We start from the raw sequence: 19733 nt of genomic DNA, 5'->3' as shown, positions 1-19733 counted from the left end.
TCAGTTTTAAATATGCTGCATGTGGAGGTCAGGAAGGCCTGAGGTTAGCTGCTTGGTGAGGAGGGCCACATGGCTTCCCAGATTCTCGGCTATTCTGTAAGTGCCTCTTGGGGTGAGCAGTCAGCCTGAGCAGGAAGTCAGGGTCAGACTGTCTCCTCACCCATGTCGGCCCAGCCCTTGTGCTTCCCGTCACTGAGAGTTTTCCTGAAGGTTCCATTTGTAAGTTTCTGCCTGGTGGGACCTTTTATTCTTGATTAACAACCTGCCTGGAGAAGCAAGACACTAAGGACATGCATTTGCTGACCTGATGCTCAGGCGGGTCTGTACTGCGACTGTGAATATTTTCCCAGTAGTATGTGGACTGCTTTGATGATGATGATGGTAATACTAATAAATAATACATAACACCTGTGGTTTGTTGAGCGCTTACCAAGTTATACAGGTATTCATTTACATATCCCTCATAAAGAGTCTATAAAATACGTCGCCACTACTATAAGCGCTCGCTCCCAGTTTCCAGGTGCAGAGACTCAGATAAATTAAGTAGCCCATTCAACCCCATGAATCTGGGCAGAGCCAGGCTGGGCTCAAACTCTCCTGACTCTGAACTTGCCCCTGCAACCTCCATGTTCCTGAAAGCCCTTCTACCACTCTGATCTTTGTATTTGATGAATCACAGCTTTTGAAAAGGAGATCTCACGGGCCAGGAGATGGTGCATTCAGTAAAGCAGACATGCCACAGTGCACAAGGACATAGACTCAAACCCCTGATCCTCCTGCAGGAGAGGAAAGCTTCACAAGGAGTGAAGCAGCATTATAGGTGTCTCTCTTTCTCTCTCCATTTCTCTCTCTCTCTTCTTCTCTCTCCCGCTTCCCTGTCAATTTCTTCTATTCAGTCAGTGAGAAAAGAAAAGGACAAGAGGAGGAGGAGGAAAGAGTGAGCCCTGTTAGGCCTCAGAGCCCCAGAGGAACGTGGGAGCATTTTGTGATTAACCTCAGGGGGTCCACTCCTCCCTCACTTGTGTGCTCGCCTGTGAAATGGGGGTTAAGTTTGATATCTCTTTGATAACTTGATCAGTCATGAGACATGGTGCCTGGGTGAGACCTGGCACTGGGCACAGTGGAGAGAAGCAGACTCAGCGTGGGCTCTCCTAGGACCCACTTGGTTGGCATCCCGACTGACTTCTTCCTTAGCCTTCTAGTCCTGGGGTTTCTCACCCACAGAATGAGGGGAATGACAGCACCACAGGGCCCTTGAACACAATAGATTTCATGAGCTACTCCTGTAGAGTGTGGCTTGAGCTTGGCATTCAGTGAGTACTGACTGTGGGTCACCTGTAAGACTCCCGATCGGTTACTGGGTTTGTGTTCGGTCCATTGGCCAACAATGATGAGAGTTTGAATACAATTGCAGAAGAGTCAAAACGTGCAGAAAAACCTGGCCCTGTGAAGGAATTCAGCAAATGCGGTGCATGGCTGCAGTAGTTCAGAGGGTTTCCTGTGCATCACTGCCTTCTTTGTTCCCTGAAGCATGGAACAGAGGTCTGAGAGGAATACTGATTGCAGCTGCTCAGAGGCTGAGAGGCTACGTGGGAGGGAGGTGAGGCAGCTTCCCCTGGCTCCACATATCTGCATTCTGCTGTGTCAGCAGGTGCCATCTTGTTTTTCTTGTGTTTCTCTATGAACACAAGCCAGAGTCAGCTCTGGCTCTATCTGCCCTAGTCCTAAGGAGACAGTGGCCTTCGCTGGCTTCACTGACTGAGCACGGAGAGAGGACACTATACCTGTGACCTCCTGTGGCCCTCACAGCCAGAAGATATCAGCGCTTTCTTTCTCCAAGGCCTCTTGCTACTCGTGTATGCCCGTGGGAACAACAGGTCTACAGCACAATGAACTAGGGTCCTTCAAGTGACCCTGCTCTTTGCACAGACAGACTCATTTCTCAGAACATGGAGGTGCTCAGAAGTGGGCAAGGGACTGTCTCTTCAGATGGACTGTGAGGTCTCTGGCAGGGTGCAGGGGAGACTCTCTAAGGCTGGACTAGAACCTTCCCTAGAATGGGGTGCGGGGGTGGTGCTCAGCCGGAGTCTGCGTATCTGGCTTGCTCTCTACAGGAGGACAAGCTCAGACCTGCTGAAATTCAGGCTCCTTTCAGAATCATCCAGATCGTTCCCAAGCCTCAGTTTCTGAGAAGTCAGCTGGATACCCCTCCACTATGCCCAGGTCCAGCCCTTCAAAGTCTACGTGGATAGGTTTAAAGAAGCTTGTTTCCTTACTGTCTTGTTCGTCACTGGACACGCATATTTGGAGCATTTGCCAGGCCTGGACCAGGCGCTCTGATTGAGCTACAGCTTAAGAAAAAATAATGTCAGGGGCGGGCAGTGGAGTACCTGGCTGAGCAAACATATTGCCATGTGCAAGGACCCAGGTTGAAGTTCCTGGTCCCCTCCTGCAGGCGGAAGCTTCATGAGCAGTGAAGCTATGCTGCAGATGTCTCTGTCTCTCTCTCTCCCTCCCTCCTTGTCTCCCTTTCCCTCTCTATTACTGTGTCCTACCAAAAATATATAGGTTGCTGGGAGTGGTGGGCTTGTCATGCAGGCACCAAGCTGCGTGGATAAGCCTGGCCGCCAGGAGTGGTGGATTCTTTATACACAGTGGCAATACGCTTTATACACTGGTGGCAATATGACACAAGGGCTGGGGGAAGGGAGGGGAAATGTGACCGTCCCTCTTCTGGTTCAGGGCTGTTGGGATATGGGATTTCACTGTCTCAAGGGGGCATCTCCCCTACACTATGCAGACGGCATAACTACCAGGCGTTGACTGGCCTCAGGATGGAGCTGGTATAGGACCCTGACCCCACCTGCTCTTGGTTGTCCTGTTTTCTGCCTCTGACACAATTTCCCTAATTGTTATTTAGCATTTGGAGAGCAGCTACTCCACACTCTGTGTTCTTCGTGGGCAGGAGGGTCTCCCAGTTCATACCAATAAAATTTCCATTTACTCTGGACAGTGATAATAATAATAAAAAAGAAACCACCATAAATTATTTACTGAAATGGAGGTTCAGCTTACGGTAATAATGCATTAGCTCATCTAGCTGTGAAACCTGTTATAGGGTAATAAAATATTCTTTTATTTTCCTTCCTTAAAGGCTATTTGTCAGTAACCTCCATGTGACCTTGAGCTGATGAATTTTCAAAGCTTACAATAGCAGGGAGGATGTATAAGGAGAGGGGGGCAGGGTAGGAGATTTTAATTCTAAGTAGCCTGATTCTAAGCCATTGTCAACAAATACATATCATCTCACAGTCTGCAGGAGAAAGAGAGATGAAAATATATATTGCATTTCTTAAATCCATAGGACCAGATCCTAAAAATCCCTTTGAAACCCAGCATTTATTTAACAGATACAGAAATCTCAATGCCAGCAGTAGATCTCTTTGGAAAAGCCAGGGTGTCACCACTGTTCAGGCCACCTGTCATTTTACATGAGCCTGGAGCCCTGTAGGGTAAAGTCAGCCCAGTGGTTGTGTCTTCATCTTTTGAAATGTTGTATTTATGGAGCAGAATCGATTTTATGTATCTCAGAAAGTCGGTGATTCTGCTCACGGCTATTTGCTGATGAATGTCTCCCACTAAGGACAGCGAGCCAAGTTCATGAATTATGGCTTTGACATTCTCTTATCTAGACTTTTTTTTTTTTTTTTTTGTCTTGAGAATGTCTGCTTGATTAAAGCCATTAAAGCCGGGAGCAAATAAATAAAAATGCGTCTGAATTTTACATGCCTTGCATTTTCGAGCAGGAACCCTGATGAAGCCTGTATTTTCATTCTTAAAGCCACTAAAACAAGTGCTGAGTCTTAATCTAACAAGTTAAACACTTCCTCCTAGGCTCCTGGGTTTGAAGCTTCAAGAAATCCTGCGGCAAGACTTGCTGGGCTGGGGAGACAGCATAATGGTTATATAAGAGATTTTCAAGCCTGAGCCTCTAAGGCTCAAGGTTCAGTCCCCAGCTCTGACACAGCCAGAGCTGAGCAGTGCACTGGTCTCATTCTCTGTATCTTGCTCGCTTATTTTAAAAATAAAATAAAAATTAAAAAAAGACTTGCTGTTTGAGTCATCCTTTTACTATACAGATCCTTTACTTGGCTGCAAAAATAAAACTTTTCATTTATTTATATACCCTTTATTGCTGTAAAATCATTTATAAAGTGCCTGGTAGAAAAATGTGTTGGAGGGAGAAGGATCCTCAGTTAAGAGTAGCCTGGAAATAATGTTCATATCACCTTATTTTATGTTCACTTAACAAAAATCCTCCTCCTCCTCCTCCTCCTCCTCCTCCTATGAAATACACAAGCTGGAAGTGACAGGTTAAAACTAATAACAGAGGGGGCCGGGCGGTGGCGCACCTGGTTTAGTATGCATGGTGCAATTCTCAAGGACCCAGATTTGAACCCCCAGTCCTTACCTGCAGGGGGAAAGCTTCACAAGTGGTGAAGCTGGTCTGCAAGTGTCTCTGTCTCTCTCCCTCTCTATTTCTCTCTCCCCTCTCAATTTCTGACTGTCTGTATCCAATAAATAGAGATAATAAAAATAAAATAAAAGACTAATAATAGAACTATGGAGTATTTTCTTTCTCACAGACAACTTAAGACTTCTTTCTCCTCAGTTTAATCGTAGTTCTGTGACTAATCATTTGCATTTTTGAAATGTTCAGGCATTTCTAATTCTATGATGTACTAAAATAAATGGAAGACGCTTTTTGGTCCTTAGGTGCAATAGTGCAGTGGGTGTTTCTCAAAACACCCAGATCTCTCCACTCTGCATTTGACCACACATCTCCGGGTGAAACTTCTCTCTCTCTCTCTCTCTCTTTCTCTCTCTCTTTTATCCTTCTTCCATCACTGCTGCTACAGATGGGTCTCCCTTTTCATCAGCCACCTTCAGGACCTGCTCTCTGAAGAGCTCTATTCTTGGCGAGCTTTTAGCTTTTGCTTTTGCTTTTTTGAAAAGATCTACCTGACTATTTATTAAATTGACCTCTAACTGTAGTCAGAAAATTATTTCAGTCCTCTATGATAGCTTGCAGATGACAAATCTTCCTTTAGCTGAATTAGTATTGTGGGGTTGTCTATTTTCGGTTTTCTTTTTTTATTGATTTAATAATGATCAACAGCTCCGTTGGATAAGAAGGGTACATCTTTCTTTTCCTGGTCCCAATGTGCCTAAGTCACTTAGGAACATACACGATGGCATGGTGGGAGTAACTGTGGGGCCGATGTTGCTGTGTTGCATGTATTTACAGAGGATCATAAGCAAAATCACGATGAATGACAACCAGTAATTCTTACTGTAGTGAATGGCTTTTGTATAACTCACAGCCAGGACACCGAGGGTGTGTCCCTTGCACAATAGACATCAACTCTCTTCTTGTCTGTTAGTCTGTCCAATAGCCATAGATCAATGCACAAGTTTCCATGGACCTTGTTGTCTTTATTCCTAATCAGTTACTGACCGGAAGAGAACCTCAAGGTTGGTTGGGACTACTAGCCAAACAGAGTTAAACTTCCCACATCCCTTAGGCTTTTTTCTCTTCTTTTCTTCTTGAAGCACCTCTTGAGCATGTCTTAGATATTCTAAGGAGTTGCAGAATATTAGCTCGAGAACAAAGTTGTCACTGTAGGCTTCTTTTGTATGCCCTTGGTGCTGAGTTGATGCATATTAACCAGTGAATTATCTTTGACTTGGGATCTATAGAACTCCAGGAGTGGGTGGGCCTGATATGCATATCTATAGAAATCTTCTTCCACTATGCCTTCTCTGCAGATGAGTTGAAATGATCGATCACACAAGGTAACTGCATGAATCTGTGATGGGGAAAGTCCTTGCCGTTCCCCTGTCTGCAGCTCTGGCTGATCAGCTGGAGAAATAATTTGTTTGCTTTCTTTCAGAGCAGTGGGGGAGAGAGCCAAACACATCCTTGGTTCATGACCTCATGGATTCTAGATTCCTCCTTGGGGGAGCCTAAGGCATGTGTGTTTGCCCATGTGGCTCAACACAGGCTTTGTGGCAAGTCAGTGGGAGGACGCAGAACATGCTCTGAGAGGGCAGAGTGATGGGATAATTAGAACCAAACAGACAGCGGGGTGGATGGTTTGTCTGCAGATAATAGCTTGTTTGCTAATTGCCAACACCAGATTTTCCAGGCAATTAGACATTTGGTTCCTTCCAAGGCCTTCTGTGCAAATTAGGACACATGGCCGTGGGGCTTTCCAGGTAGCAGGTGGAGATGGCGACCAGGCTCTCAGTGTAAGATGGCATCTCTCCACCCAAGTGGCCATGGGCAGGGAGGACCTCTCACCAACAGGTGCAGAACCATCTGGTTGGACCTTCCAAGTGGAGTGATGGAGTTGAAAGGAGATCGACAAAATAAATAAATAGATTTTTAAAAATGATAGAGTTCGGTGTGTTGAGTCAGGACCCAGCCTTTTCCACTCTGTTATGTTTATATAGTAAAGGTATCTTTCTTTCTCCCCCACTTTCTTCCATAATTTCTTCCTTTTTTTAAGTGCATTTTTTTAAGTGCATTTTTATCTTATTCATTTATTGGATAAAGACAAATTGAGAGGGAAGGAGGAAACAGGGAAAGAGAGACACCTGCAGCACTGCTTCACTGCTTAAGAAGTTTCTCCCCTGTAGGTGGGGACTGGGAGTTGAACTTGGGTCTCTGAGCATTGTAACATGTCATGTGTGATCAACACTTCTCTCTCTCGTTCCCTCCCTCCCTGTCTTCCTTCTTTGCTTCCTTTCTGTTTATGGTGGAGAGGGAGAGAGAGAGAGAGAGAGAGAGAGAGAGAGAGAGAGAGAGAGACAGAGAGAGAGAGAGAGAGAAGAAGAAGAAGAAGAAGAAGAGGAGGAGGAGGAGGAGGAGGAGGAGGAGGGGGAGGGGGAGGGGGAGGAGGAGGAGGAGAGGAGAGAGATCAGAGCGTTGTTCAGCTCTGCCTGGTGATGGTACTAGTGATTGAATCTGAGGCTTTGGGGAACCCTCAGGGTTCCTCAGGGAACCTCTAACCTGTTGAGCTATCTCCCTGGCTCTGCATTTTGTTTTCAAGAGTACTGAACTCTGAGTACCAATAGGATTCAGAAAATGCTTCCTCTTTCAGAAGAGCAAGGTGTTTTTAAAAATAATTTTCAAAAAAAAATCATTTTGAAGATTTATTTATTTTATTTTTGAATTTTTCATATTTATTTATTCAGGGGTCAGAGACAGAGAGAAATTAAGGGGGAAGAGAGAGAAGAAGAGAGAAAGGGAGATACCTGCAGCACTGCTTCATAGTTGGCAAAGTTTTCCCCCTGAAGGATGGAGTCTGGGTCCTTATGCATTGCAGTATGTGCTACTCAACTGGGCGCACCACTGCCCAGCCCGACTTAGGTATTTGCTAGTGAAAGAGTAAGAGCGAGAACCAGAGCATCACTCTGGCACATGTGGTGCTGGAGTTGGAACTCTCAGTCTCATGCCTGCAAGTCCAGTGCTAGTCCTACTGTAACATCTCTTGACAGCTTCACAGTTTTTAACTGTGGTCAAGTATATCTGTATCTCTATATGCTTGTATGCCTATACCACACAACATGCCATGTTAACTATTTTTAAGTATTAACTATTTTTATGTAATTAAGTGACAGAAAGTCCCCTTAAAATGTTGTGTAACTATCATCACTGTTTCTAAACTCTGTCATCATGTAAAACAAAAACTTTGTACTCATTAAGCTGGAGTAGTTTTTTTTTCTCTCCTTAGACCTGGTATCCTCTAATCTACTTTCTGTCTGTGAGTCTGCCTATTGCAGAATGCAGATAGAGCTCTGCAGTGTCTGTTCTGTTATGTCTAGCTGATTTCACTCAGCAAAGCTTTTTCTAGGCCCATGCATCTTGTGGCATGGAGAAGAATTTCTTGCCTTTTAAAATTAAGTAGAAAGTGCCCCATTGTTTGGAGAGAGCACATTTTGTTTATGCATTCTTATGTTGATGGGCTTTGGGTTAGGTCTACTTTTGGGGGCTTGTGGGTTAACACTTCAGTGAAATCCACTTTGAGTTCCCATTTCCCATTCGTAGGGGCAGATGCCTAGGAATGGAATCATAATGTCCTATGGTAATTCTGTCTTTGACTTTGATGAACCACCAAACTCTTTTCTACAGCACTATAACATCTGGCATTCCCACCAGATATGTACAGTGGTTCTAATTTTTCCACCTCCTTGTCAACACTCATTGTTTCCATGTTTAAAATTGTTTTCGTCCTAGTGGGAGTGAGGTGGCGCTGGTTTGTGTTTCTCCAGTAACTTATTCTAGAAAGCATTTCTTTGTGTATTTATTGGCTATTTGTTCATCTTCTTTGGAGAAACGTTGTTCTAGTCCATTACAGTGCTTGGGTTCCAACAAGGCAGTACAGAGGGTCTAAGCCAAAAGGTATGGACCTGGGGTGAGTGGGTGGCATCTCTACTGTGTGGGACGGGGAGGGAGGGTTGGTCACTGGGAGAAAGGGAACATCTCATTGGGACAAGTTTATTTTTCTTTTTTTTTAATTATATTTCTTTATTTATTGGATAGAGACAGCCAAAAATCGAGAAGGAAGGAGGTGACAGAGAGGGAGAGAAACAGAGAGACACCTGCAATGTGGCTTCACCACTCGTAAAGCTTTCCCCCTGCAGGTGGGGACCGGGGGCTCAAACCTGTGTCCTTGAGTATAGGATACATTTTTAATGCTGAACATAGGGAGTTCTGGAACAGTCCATCCATTTGTAGCTGGGTTTCAGCCTTGTCCACTGTGCTAGTGGATTTTGCAGGGGGGGCAGCTGTGCTTAGAGGAGCAAACTCACAGACTCCTAAGTAGCCAGTTATTTGAGGCACCCCCATAGTACTCTTTTGAGAGAGAGAGAAACAGACACCAAAGTAAAGTAAGCAACATTCTGGTACATCCAGCCTGGGATCAAACCAGGAGCCTCAGGCATGCAAGACCTGTGCTTCACCAGTAGAGCTGTTTCCTCCTAAGGGGTATGCTTTTGTCTTTCCTTTCAGAAACAGCTCCCACATCTGCATACTCATCGCCAGCACGGAGTCTGGGGGACACAGGAATAACACCTCTGTCCCCTTCCCATATTGCGGTAAGAAATGTGTGTGTGTGTGTGGTGGTCCCAAGGTGCATGGCCGTATGATCGTGGTTGTCATCATTAAGTAAGGATGCTAGCTGTCCCCTAGCTGTCCCGTTTAACACTATAGGGACTGCATTCTGTGGACTCACTCCCCCTGCTCTGGGGAAATTGGTAGCATGCTCATCTGTGATCAGGACCTGTGAATCTCAAACTCTGCACCTGTGGGTTCTGCCTCAGAGCTTCAGGGTCCCCATGCTGGCTTGGGAAGAGGAGGTCAGATGGCGGTGGGGAGAGGCGGGGCATTGCCTGCTCTAACTGGTGTTATCCAAATCCAAAATCAACTTCTGCATTAAAAAAAAGTCCATACTGCTTTAACATTTATTTATTAAATTTTATTTTTAAATCAAGTGTCAGGAAACAAACCCAGGACCTTTTAGTATCCAAGTCCAAAGCTATTATGAGTTTTGTAAGCACTCAGACAGTAGTCTACACTGCTTTCATTTTATTTCTATTTTTTTTGTTTCTGGAGCTGGGACCATCTTTGCACATGTACCTTTTCATTGTTCCTGGGCCCACTTTTTCCTTCAACCTGAAAGACACAGAAAGAGACAAGGAGAGAGAATCATTGTAACACCAGAACTTGCTCTGGTGCCATGAAACTCCCATATGGCGCTGGGCCTCAAAGCCTAGCCAATCTCATGACGAGGCCCAGGCCTTTCACCTGAGGAGCTATCATTCCACTTCCCTGTTTATATTATATCTATTATTCTTCCCTGGGTGTCAGTGAATGAACCCAGGTCCTTGTACACACATAACACTATTGACCTGCCTCCTTGACCAATTTTCATCCCCTCCCACCTCCTTATAAGAAAGAGATAAGAATCAAGGAAGCAGATAGAGGAGTGCCCATGTGGTGCTGGATGTTGAACTCAGGGCTTCATGCCTGGGTAGGCACGCCTTTTAGCTTCTCAGTTATCTCCTGGGACTTAGTAAAAGTCCCGCTTTGAGTAAAAGAAGATTAGAAATTGGCAATGGGCTGATTTCCTCAGCATATGAGGAAAGAAAGGCTCTGGAAAGGCAGGATTAGGGTTCCCATATGCTAAGCCCTGCTCCATGTACAACACGCTGGGAAGTGTGCAGGACACAGCTGCTCAGCCGCTCTGGGCAGTGTTGGGAGTCTGTGTGGGGACTCGGAGAGAATGGGGTCACTGAAGTCACCACCTCTGCTCTGATGGCAGAATCTCTGTGGTGGCCTGATACTGGCAGGATCCGGGGTTTCTTTTTCTTTTCTTTTCTTTTCTTTTCTTTTCTTTTCTTTTCTTTTCCTTTCTTTCTTTCTCTCTCCCTTTCTTTCTTTCTTTCTTTCTTTCTTTCTTTCTTTCTTTCTTTCTTTCTTTCTTTCTTTTTCTTCTTTTTCTTTGCCTCCAGGGTTATTGCTGGGACTCAGTGCCTGCACTATGGCTACCAGGAATCTACTGTTCCTGGTAGCCATCTTTTTTCCATTGTTGTTGTTGTTATTGTTGCTGCTGCTGTTGTTGTTGGATAAGGACAGAGAGAAATCGAGAGAGGAGGGGAAGACAGAGAGGGAGAGAGGAAGATAGACACCTACAGACCTGCTTCACTGCTTGTGAAGTAAATTGATACAGGGTTTCTGATGTAAACCCCAGATAGAATAATTGACCTCAAACACCTTCATTGGCGAAAGAGGAGTCTGGAGGTGGCTGACATCAGTTTATGTCCTGCAGTGAGATTTCACTCTGTTATTTATTTATTGGATAGAAACAGTCAGAAATTGAGAGGGAAGAGGGAGATATAGAGGGTGAGAGACAGGAGACACCTGCAGCCCTGCTTCACCACTTGTGAAGCTTTCTCCCTGCAGGGAGGGACTGGGGGATCGAACCTGGGTCCTTGTGCACTGTAACATGTGCGCTCACCACCTGGCCCTTTATTTATTTATTTATTTGTATTCCTCTGTTTTTTATTGAGCATACAGATACACATCAAAACAGCTCCATTGAGTGTAAACATTTTAAGAGAATACACATTGACTAATCTCTCCCCTAGTATATAAAACACTCTATATCAGACTTATTATCTCTGGTCCTCATGATTACAGAAAATCTATGTTTCCTCTGCAACTTCTGACCTTAGCCCAAGGATATAGAAATAGTTCAGGGGTATCAGATAAGACTCTTCGCCTGTGGAGCCCTTTAACCTGTTAATCTGTTTTTATCCAGATGTTGGCCAATATCCCTGGATGTTAGCTGGTAATATTAATAACAAGAGAAGATAAAGGATTTCTGACATGACTGGTCAGAAATTGTATAGTAGAAATGGGCTGGCACAAAAATCAGTATTGCAGACACATCCCTAGACATGATAAATCACAGGGTTCCAGCAATGACCCTGCTTCTTGCGCACAGGGTTCAGGGAGTGGACTCAAGCTCTCTCAGCCTCCCATGTCCTCTAACCCATCTGTGAAAGACTATCTTCTGGGGCGTAGGGCTCTCTTGGCACCTGTATCAGTGCCTCCAGACTGACCCTTGGCCTTTCTTCCCAGTGTACGGCATGTCAGAACTCTGAAGGTCAGGCATTTGCCACCCTGACTTTCCAAACCTGAGGATGAGAGGATGACCCTGGAAATATTTTGTCGTTGGCTTTGCAACTCCTCCATCCTTTGCTTTCCATGCCCTCACTGGCCCCCAACTCCTCCCTTGCCCAGGTAGCCCCGCTCTGCATTTGGGGGCGCCTCCTTATCTCTCCGAGTCATTCACTGGTGGCAGACTTGAGTCTGTGTGTCTGCAGTGAGCACAGCTGGGCAGGTGGGAGCACCTGGGTGCGCTCCTGGCCTCCAGGCCCAGCCAGCCCTTCCTCCCTCCCTGGCTCACACATGTCTCTGCAGAATGATGCCGACCCCAACGTCTCAGAGCAGCAGACCTTCCTGGTGGTGGTGGCCATCGACTTTGGGACCACATCCAGCGGCTATGCCTACAGCTTCACCAAGGAGCCGGAGTGCATCCACGTGATGCGGTGAGTCAATGAGCCCGGAGGAAAGACACTCAGTCAGAGAGTACTGGATCCTGGCCCAGTGGGTCCAGGCTCCCTGTGCAACTTGCGGAAGGCCTCAGCTGATCCCAGGGCTCTTAGGTTCCTGCTCTGTAAGAGCATTGGCTCAGTTCTGATGTTGGTTTGGGGAAGGGCCAGAGAGCAGAGAGTACTTGGATTCCTTCCCTCTTTCCCTCCTTCCCTCTCCCTCCTTCCTTTTTCCTTCCCTCTCTCCTTCCTTCCTGCCTTCTTTCTTTCTTCCCCTCCCCCCCTTCCTGCTTCCTTTCTTCCTTTCTTCCTTCCTTCCTCCCTCCCTTCCTTCCTTCCTTCCTTCCTTCCATCCCTCCTCTTTTTTTTCTTTTTACCTTCCTTCCATTCTCTTGTTTTATTTGGAAAGAGAGTGGTAGAGAAGCAGAGAGTGAAAGAGAACGCAGCACTGAACCTTCCTTTGATGCAGATGGGGACCTGGCTTGAACTTGGGTCATGCGCACAGGAAAGGAGCACAGTATCCAAGGGAGGTACTTTGCCAACTGCTGGGCAGTACTTTGAAAGTATGCCCAGGTGATTCCAAGGGACCTCCTGGCTGACTAGTGTCTGTGATGGAAGTAGCCTCCGTGCCAGCTCAGCTATCCACTGTGTGATCTCAGACAACTACAGAACCTTCCAAACCTCACTTTGGGGAGCTTCTTAGGGAGCTGGGGAGGATAAGCATCTGCCTCACGGGTGGGCGTGCAGGGGAATGAGCTACCCTGGCAAGAGCTAAGGGGTAGTGCCAGCAGGGCAGGTGTGGTTCTCTTAGGTGAAGCAGTGTCATGGGGCAACAGCCACTGAAGGCAGAAGGCACCCACCGCGCCTGAGCGGAAGTGATGTGTAGAACTCACCTGTGACAACAGCCATGTCAATCAACATTTCCTCAGCAAAGTGATTTAAAATAAGAGTAGTGTGGGGGTGAAATTCAGCCAAGTGGCTTGGGTCTTTTGGACACAAAGACCTTGGGCCCCCTAAAAGCACATGGGGACAGCCCACATGCCTTTCCATCTACCTATCCATACACACTCATTTCCAGGGTTCTGGGCACCCCTAGATGGGCCCTTTCCTGCAGAGTCTGTGGCCCCTCAAAGCTAGATCTATCACCTCCAGTTTAACAAATACAAAGGTGATTCTGAAAACACATTGCCATTGGCTTCTCAACTGAATGGATTAAGCATACATAGTACTAAGTGCAAGGAACTGCGCACTTAGGATCTGGGTTTGAGCACCCAGCTTCGCGCCTATAGGGGGGGGCTAGGGGGGGCACTTCACAAGTGGTAAAGCAGGTCTGCAGGTGTCCATCTTTCTCTATCCCCTCTCTATCTCCCCCTCCCTCTTCTCTCAATTTCTCTCTGTCCTATCTAATAAAAATGGAAATAATGGCTTCCAGGAGCAGTGGATTCCTAGTGCCAGCACCAAGCCCCAGAGATAACCCTCGATGCAATAAATAAATAAATAATAGTTATATAAATGAATGAATAAAATAAATAAACGTGATTTTTCTGGACTGGGACATAGCTCACCCAGTAGAGTGCATGCCTTACTGGGTTTGAGCCCTGGCTGGCACTGCATGGGGGCAGCATGGACAGCACCAGGAGAGATTCTTAGAAGGTGGCTCTGTTGTCCCTCCTTCTTTCTTCTCTTTCTCACTTTCTCTGTCTCAAAAAAAGAAAAGAAAAGAAAAAGGAGGAGGGTTCTGGGGGGGTCAGCTCAGTGATATTGCGGATGAGTGAGGTCCTGGGTTGGTTCCTTAGCACCACCTAAACATAAAAAATAAATGGGGGAGACTGGTTGGTGGACCTGGTTAAGTACACATAGTACCAAGCTGAAGGACCCAGGTTCAAGCTCCCACTCATGATCAGTGAGGCAGGTCTGTGGGTACCTATTTTTATGTCGCCTTCTCTGTCTCCCTTCATCTCTCAATTTCTCTCTTTGTCCTATCTATTAAAAATGACAAATTACAGCAGGAAAAAATGGCCACCAGGAGTGATGGATTTGTAGTATTTTCACCGAGCCCCAGCCAAAACTCTGGTGGCAAAATTCATTCATTCACTCATTCATTCATTCATATAATTTCCAAGGGATAATAATGCAGTAGGAATTGAAAGATGTGAAAGAGCAGGAATGACTTTGGTCTTGCTGGGTTGGTCTCCTCAGAGGCCTCAGCAGAGCACAAGGCATCTAGTCACTCTGTCTTCATTACTGGCAGTACCTTGGAGGGCAGCTCCAGTTAAGCCTAACTTCTGCCAGAGCATATTAACATGACACAGACCCATGAGCATCTGAATGAGAAAGTTTCACTTTTCCTACTGAAATAGGAATGGGTTTCAATAGGGGAAAACTCAGGAGTTTTATTTCAAACTGGAGACATCAGGGTCCCCTTTGAATATAGAATTGGGCCCCCACCCCTGGCCCAGGTTCCTAGCGATGGTGATCACCCTATGTCTCCGTGGGGTGACTAGGTCTTTGGTTCTCTGGATAGAAGCCCTATTTCTGAAGGAGTTGAATTGGGCAGGGGCAACTCAGTGTCTGTGGACATCTAGGTGGGGTGGGCTCTTTTTGGAGTGTGACGGTCCACTGGAGCTTGATGATGTGGTGTTGGGAGCAGGTCTAAGTGTTTTCAGGAACATAGCCACTTCACTGTCACAGGCCATTAATACTGTCTCCACCTGAGGCTTTTCATAGAGGCTCCCCCACCCATACTGGCAGCCTTGACTTCTCTTATGTAATCCCCCAAAAGGAAGAAACCTCTAGTTGTCTGCTTTACTTTTCTTGTCTTTTCTCCTTCTTTCTATCTTCATCTCCCATCTCCATCCATCCATCCATCCATCCATCCATCCATCCATCCATCCATCCATCTTCTTTGTATCTTTATCCTCTTATCTATCATCTGTCCACTCATCCATTATCTATGTATCCCCCCCATTTATTCATCCATTCATCTTCATCTCCTACCATCCATCCATCCATCCATCCATCCATCCATCCATCCATCCATCCATCCATCTTTTCTACTGAGAGGAAGAAGGAAACTTCTTTGGGCCCTGCCTCCCTTCTGCTCTGCTCTGTTGCTCCTGTATCTTTCCCTAATGTCACTTGCACCTGCCTGGCTGCAGGCTCTCTGTCCATCCCCACTGTGGGAGTCCTGAGAATACAGCTCTGCAGGATGTGGTCCCATCCCATCTCCTTACTCCAGGTTCAGGCCACCTGACACTGCAGCTATCACCCTCAAACAGATGAACACTGTTTCCCCTGGGTCACATCTATGATCTCTGAGCTTGCATCCTCAACTCTTGTTCCCATCCTGGCCTACATGTTGAGCCAGAGAGTTCCCTGCTTTCTCTTTGATCTCCTTCCTGGCTGGGTTCCTGGTTCTATGAAGGACCCCAAGCTTGAGACATTGGGGTCCTGGCCCCTGCTCATACCTTCTCCTCCCCCACCCCCTGCAGTCCCTCACTTCTGCTCCCTTGTAACAGTGAGGCCAGAGCCTCCTCAACCTCCTGTCTTCTAGTCTTCATCCTGAGTCCACTCTGATTTAGTCAACAGCAGGCTGATTCTATCATACCCCTCCTCTAAAGCCTTTAATGGCTCCCCATTTTCCCTCCGATGAGATGGCTAACTCCTCAGTGTTTTCAGCCTGGTTCCAAATACTTTCCCAGCCTCGTTTCTCCCACTCCCCACTTACAGTCACTCTTCACATGCACACACTTTAACTCCCACCACTGCTTAGCAGCATTCCCCCTGCATTCCATGTGCTTGTCCACTTCTGAGCAACCTGGTGTGTCCTCCACTCCTTTAAAACCCAAGTCTGTCTTTTTGTCAAACTGCTCTTGAACCCTACCTCCTCTCCTCTCCCTCACCAGCTGGTCTCTCTGCCTCCTGGGGACATTTCTCTGGATTCCCCCTTTCATAGGATAAGGCAGGTGTTTATGCATTTCTTTATACCCTGCCTTGTTTCAAAGATGATCCAAGCCACTTAATCATCTGCTATCCATTGCTTACAAATGGAGAGAGCAACAATAAATTTCATTACCTTAATGGCTTGGGAATTATTTAAAGGCAGAGACAAATAGCTGTTCTGCCTCTGTGTCAGCAGTACAGATAGTGGCATATAATAGATGCTCAGTAAATGCTATGTGATAGGGGAAGTCATGTCTTCTTACTGAGACAGAGCTTAGTCTTTCTATCCTTGGCCTTATCTAATTTTCTGCTTTATGCAGTGTCAGGAATGTCTTCTAAGGCATTTGCATGTGTGACACCACTGAGTTTTCTAGGTCCAGTTTTTATTCTGTAGTTTTGAATTTTTTATTATTTTTGTTTATTTATTGGGTAGAGACAGCCAGAAGTCAAGAGGGAAGGGGGTGATAGGGAGACACAGAGACACCTGCAGCACTGCTTTACTACTTAAGGAAACTTCTTCATAAGTAGGAAGGTAGCCCATGGCGGACAGGTAGCCAAGCGGTGTATACTTATCTGGGGGATGGGCGGGTTAGGTCCCTGTTCGGGCGCCAGTATGCTGCGCTAGCTTCGCAAGCAGGAGAGAGATGACCGGGAACTCATTGCTGAGCGGGAACACAATTCAGTGATTATTGAGAAAAGAATCTGCATTTATACTTTCCAGGAAGGAAGTGGTAGGGTGGAAAAGGAAGTACGTAGGATAAGAGGGCGGAGTGGAAAAAGAGCATTAAACCAATGGGGATTAAACCAATGCCCTGTAGGCAGGGCGGGTCTCAAACAAAACAATGATTATGTAAATAGACCACAGCATTAAGCAGTACAGGGGAACCAGGTGTGATGACACAGATAGAAACAGAAGCAGAATTAGCCAAAGGAGAAATGATGACCAACAGCAAAGCTTTCTCCCTGCTGGTGGGGCCGGGAAGTAGGGTGGGGCATGGGGGGGTGAGGCATGAACTCGGGTCCTTGTGCATTGTAATATGTCTGCTCAACCAGGTGCACCACCATCCGGCACCTATTCTGTGATTTTGAGGCACAGAGACAGAGGAGAGACTAAAGCACCACTCCACCATCCATGAAGCTCTCTTGATGCTTTCCACGGTTCTTTCCATGGTCTGGGGGTGGTCAAATCCTTACACGCAACCCAGTGAACTATTTCCTGCCCCCACTGTATTTCTTCTTTGATGGAAGGTGTGCCTCTGCCTACTGCCCAGTGCTGAACCCAGGGCTTCAGCAACAGTGGCTGAGCACCCCAACTCTCACACCTGTGTGTGAACTTAACGTTGGCATCCTCACTGCCACAGTACTGGCATGACCAAGGAGGGGCCCACCACCTCTGCTTTTCCCTGGTGGCAGGCGGTGGGAAGGAGGTGACCCTGGTGTGTCCAACCAGAAGACCCCGACCACCATCTTGCTTACTCCTGAGAGGAAGTTCCATAGCTTTGGCTATGCCGCCCGGGACTTCTACCATGACCTGGACCCCACTGAGGCCAAGCAGTGGCTGTACCTGGAGAAGTTCAAGATGAAGCTGCACACCACTGGGGTGAGCTGGCCCTTTCTGCCCCAAGTCTTTGGCATTGAGAGCTAAGGCTCCTCCAGCTAGGGGGTGGAGAAGAGTTGGGAGCTGCTTTTCAACCCTATGATCCTTCAGTGTTCCACAAGCAGAAATTAAGCCTTGACCTTGATTTCATAATAACCCAGGGCACACACCCTTTGGTGGAATGCCCAGCATGTTCTAATGTGCACAAAGGAGACATTCAGGATGTTTAATGGCTTCCTTGCCTTGGGAATTGGCCAGTCAGCATGAACACTGGCCAGAGTATAGGTGTGGGGTAGGCGGACTGTAGTACCCAGAGATCTCCCTGCCGTTGTTGGATTGGTAGGAGATTGAGGGATCCTGAAGGAAGAGTTTGAGGATTAGGGGACATTTGGAGGGCTCAGGGAACTGACATTAACAGTTTGGAAATAGCAGCCAGAAACAACCGGACTACCGAGCTACCTCTGTGTAGGGTGTGAGGGGCTGGGGTCTTCCTTCTGATGTTTACTCTCCCTGCCCTTTCCCGCTCTCTGGGGGCTTCTCTCACCAGTGTTAACGACCTCAGCCCAGCCAGCATCTGGGCTCTCGTGGGGTCTTGGTATAACTGTAGCTTCTGGCAGAAAGTGAGGCAGTGATGCCAGGTTCCCAGTGAGTTAGACAGACAAGTCTTAAAATAGGAGCTTTTCTTTTTCAGTAACTGAGTTGGCAGCTCACTGGGGAGTTAAAGCTTGCATGTCTGTTCAGCATCACACAAGGCAGAGAGTCGGACAGCCCTAGGCCTGCTTTAGGGGTTACAGAGGGCGCTCATGCGTGTCTGCCTGTGGAAATAGCATGCAAATTGCATCAGCCCCAGAGCCAGCTGCCTCTTCTCATCTTGGGCTCCACGACTGTCTAGAAACCTCAGCTCCCAGAGAGACAGAGAAAAAGAGCTGGGGTGGGGATGCGGGGGTGGGAGGGAGAGGTGGGAATGGAGGCTTAAGGAGCAGCTACAGTAAGGGAACATTGCTGCCAGTCCCATTAGCAGGGGACATCATTGTGACTTACCCTGCAGACATCAGAAAACAGATCAGGCTCATGGGGTCCCCAGATAGCCCAAAGCAGAAGTCTCATTTCTCCTTCATCTTCTCCCTGCTTCGTTCCTCTCCTCCACCAAGGACCTCACCATGGATACAGACCTGACAGCAGCAAATGGCAAGAAGGTCAAAGCCCTGGAAATCTTTGCATATGCCCTGCAGTACTTCAAGGAGCAGGCACTGAAGGTAGGGCACAGCTCAGCACCCCACGGGAGGGGGGAGTGGGTGCACTTGCCAGCTGGGTTGGGAGGGGAGATTACAGTGGCGCAGAAGGTGGTGTGTGGATTCCAGCATTCCTTGCTCAAGCTGCTGCTTTTTGGGGAAATGGGAAATGATGGGAGACTCCTCAAAGGACGCACAGAGGCCAGGAGGTCACTCAGTAGACAAGGCACACACTTTTTCTGGCCTGACACCCTGAGTTCAAGCTCCAGTACCATATGGGAACACCACAGACAGCACCCGGGAGAGCTTCCTGGATGGTGGAGGGGTGGTTTGGTCTCTCCAACTTTACCTTCCCTCTGCCTCTTTCCCTCTCCTCTCTCTCCATTACCCCTCCACCCCCCACAATAGACCATGAATATAGAATAAACAAGTTGGGTTATGAGGTCACAGTGCTACATTCATTCCCCAGCACCACATAAAAGAAAATAGAAGTTTAAACACTCTATCCCCTCCTAGTAGATACCAAATAAAGCATTCACATAAAAACTTGTTTGTTGATGTGTGTAGTAGCTTGATTTATAATGAGCAAAAAAGTAAGTAGTAACGAAACATCCCTAGTTATTATAGCCAGACACCTGTCATTAGGTGAATGATAGAAAGCTTTTATCTGTCTACACAGTGGAATATTATCCAACCTTAAAAAAGGAACAAGAGTGGGGTCCAGCGGTAGCACAGCGGGTTAAATGCATGTGGCACAAAGCTCAAGGACCAGTGTAAGG

The 19733-nt window shown here is 46.9% G+C and overlaps 1 protein-coding gene across 1 annotated transcript in view; it reads left to right on the top strand.

Moving 5' to 3' along the window:
- Positions 1–18978, top strand: part of LOC132536237 (heat shock 70 kDa protein 12A-like) — a gene marked incomplete at its 3' end in the record, with an annotated part of 59140 nt that extends 40162 nt beyond the window's left edge. The window contains exons 4-7 of the mRNA XM_060183800.1: positions 9077–9162; positions 12053–12180; positions 17539–17725; positions 18874–18978. Of these exons, the coding sequence (XP_060039783.1) occupies positions 9077–9162; positions 12053–12180; positions 17539–17725; positions 18874–18978 (506 nt within the window). The remainder of the gene's footprint in view (positions 1–9076; positions 9163–12052; positions 12181–17538; positions 17726–18873) is intronic.
- Between the last annotated feature and the right edge of the window lie 755 nt (positions 18979–19733).

This window comes from Erinaceus europaeus, unplaced genomic scaffold (assembly GCF_950295315.1).
Source record: "Erinaceus europaeus unplaced genomic scaffold, mEriEur2.1 scaffold_601, whole genome shotgun sequence".
NCBI classification, from domain to species: domain Eukaryota; kingdom Metazoa; phylum Chordata; class Mammalia; order Eulipotyphla; family Erinaceidae; genus Erinaceus; species Erinaceus europaeus.
This window is presented reverse-complemented; position numbering and strand designations above follow the sequence as displayed.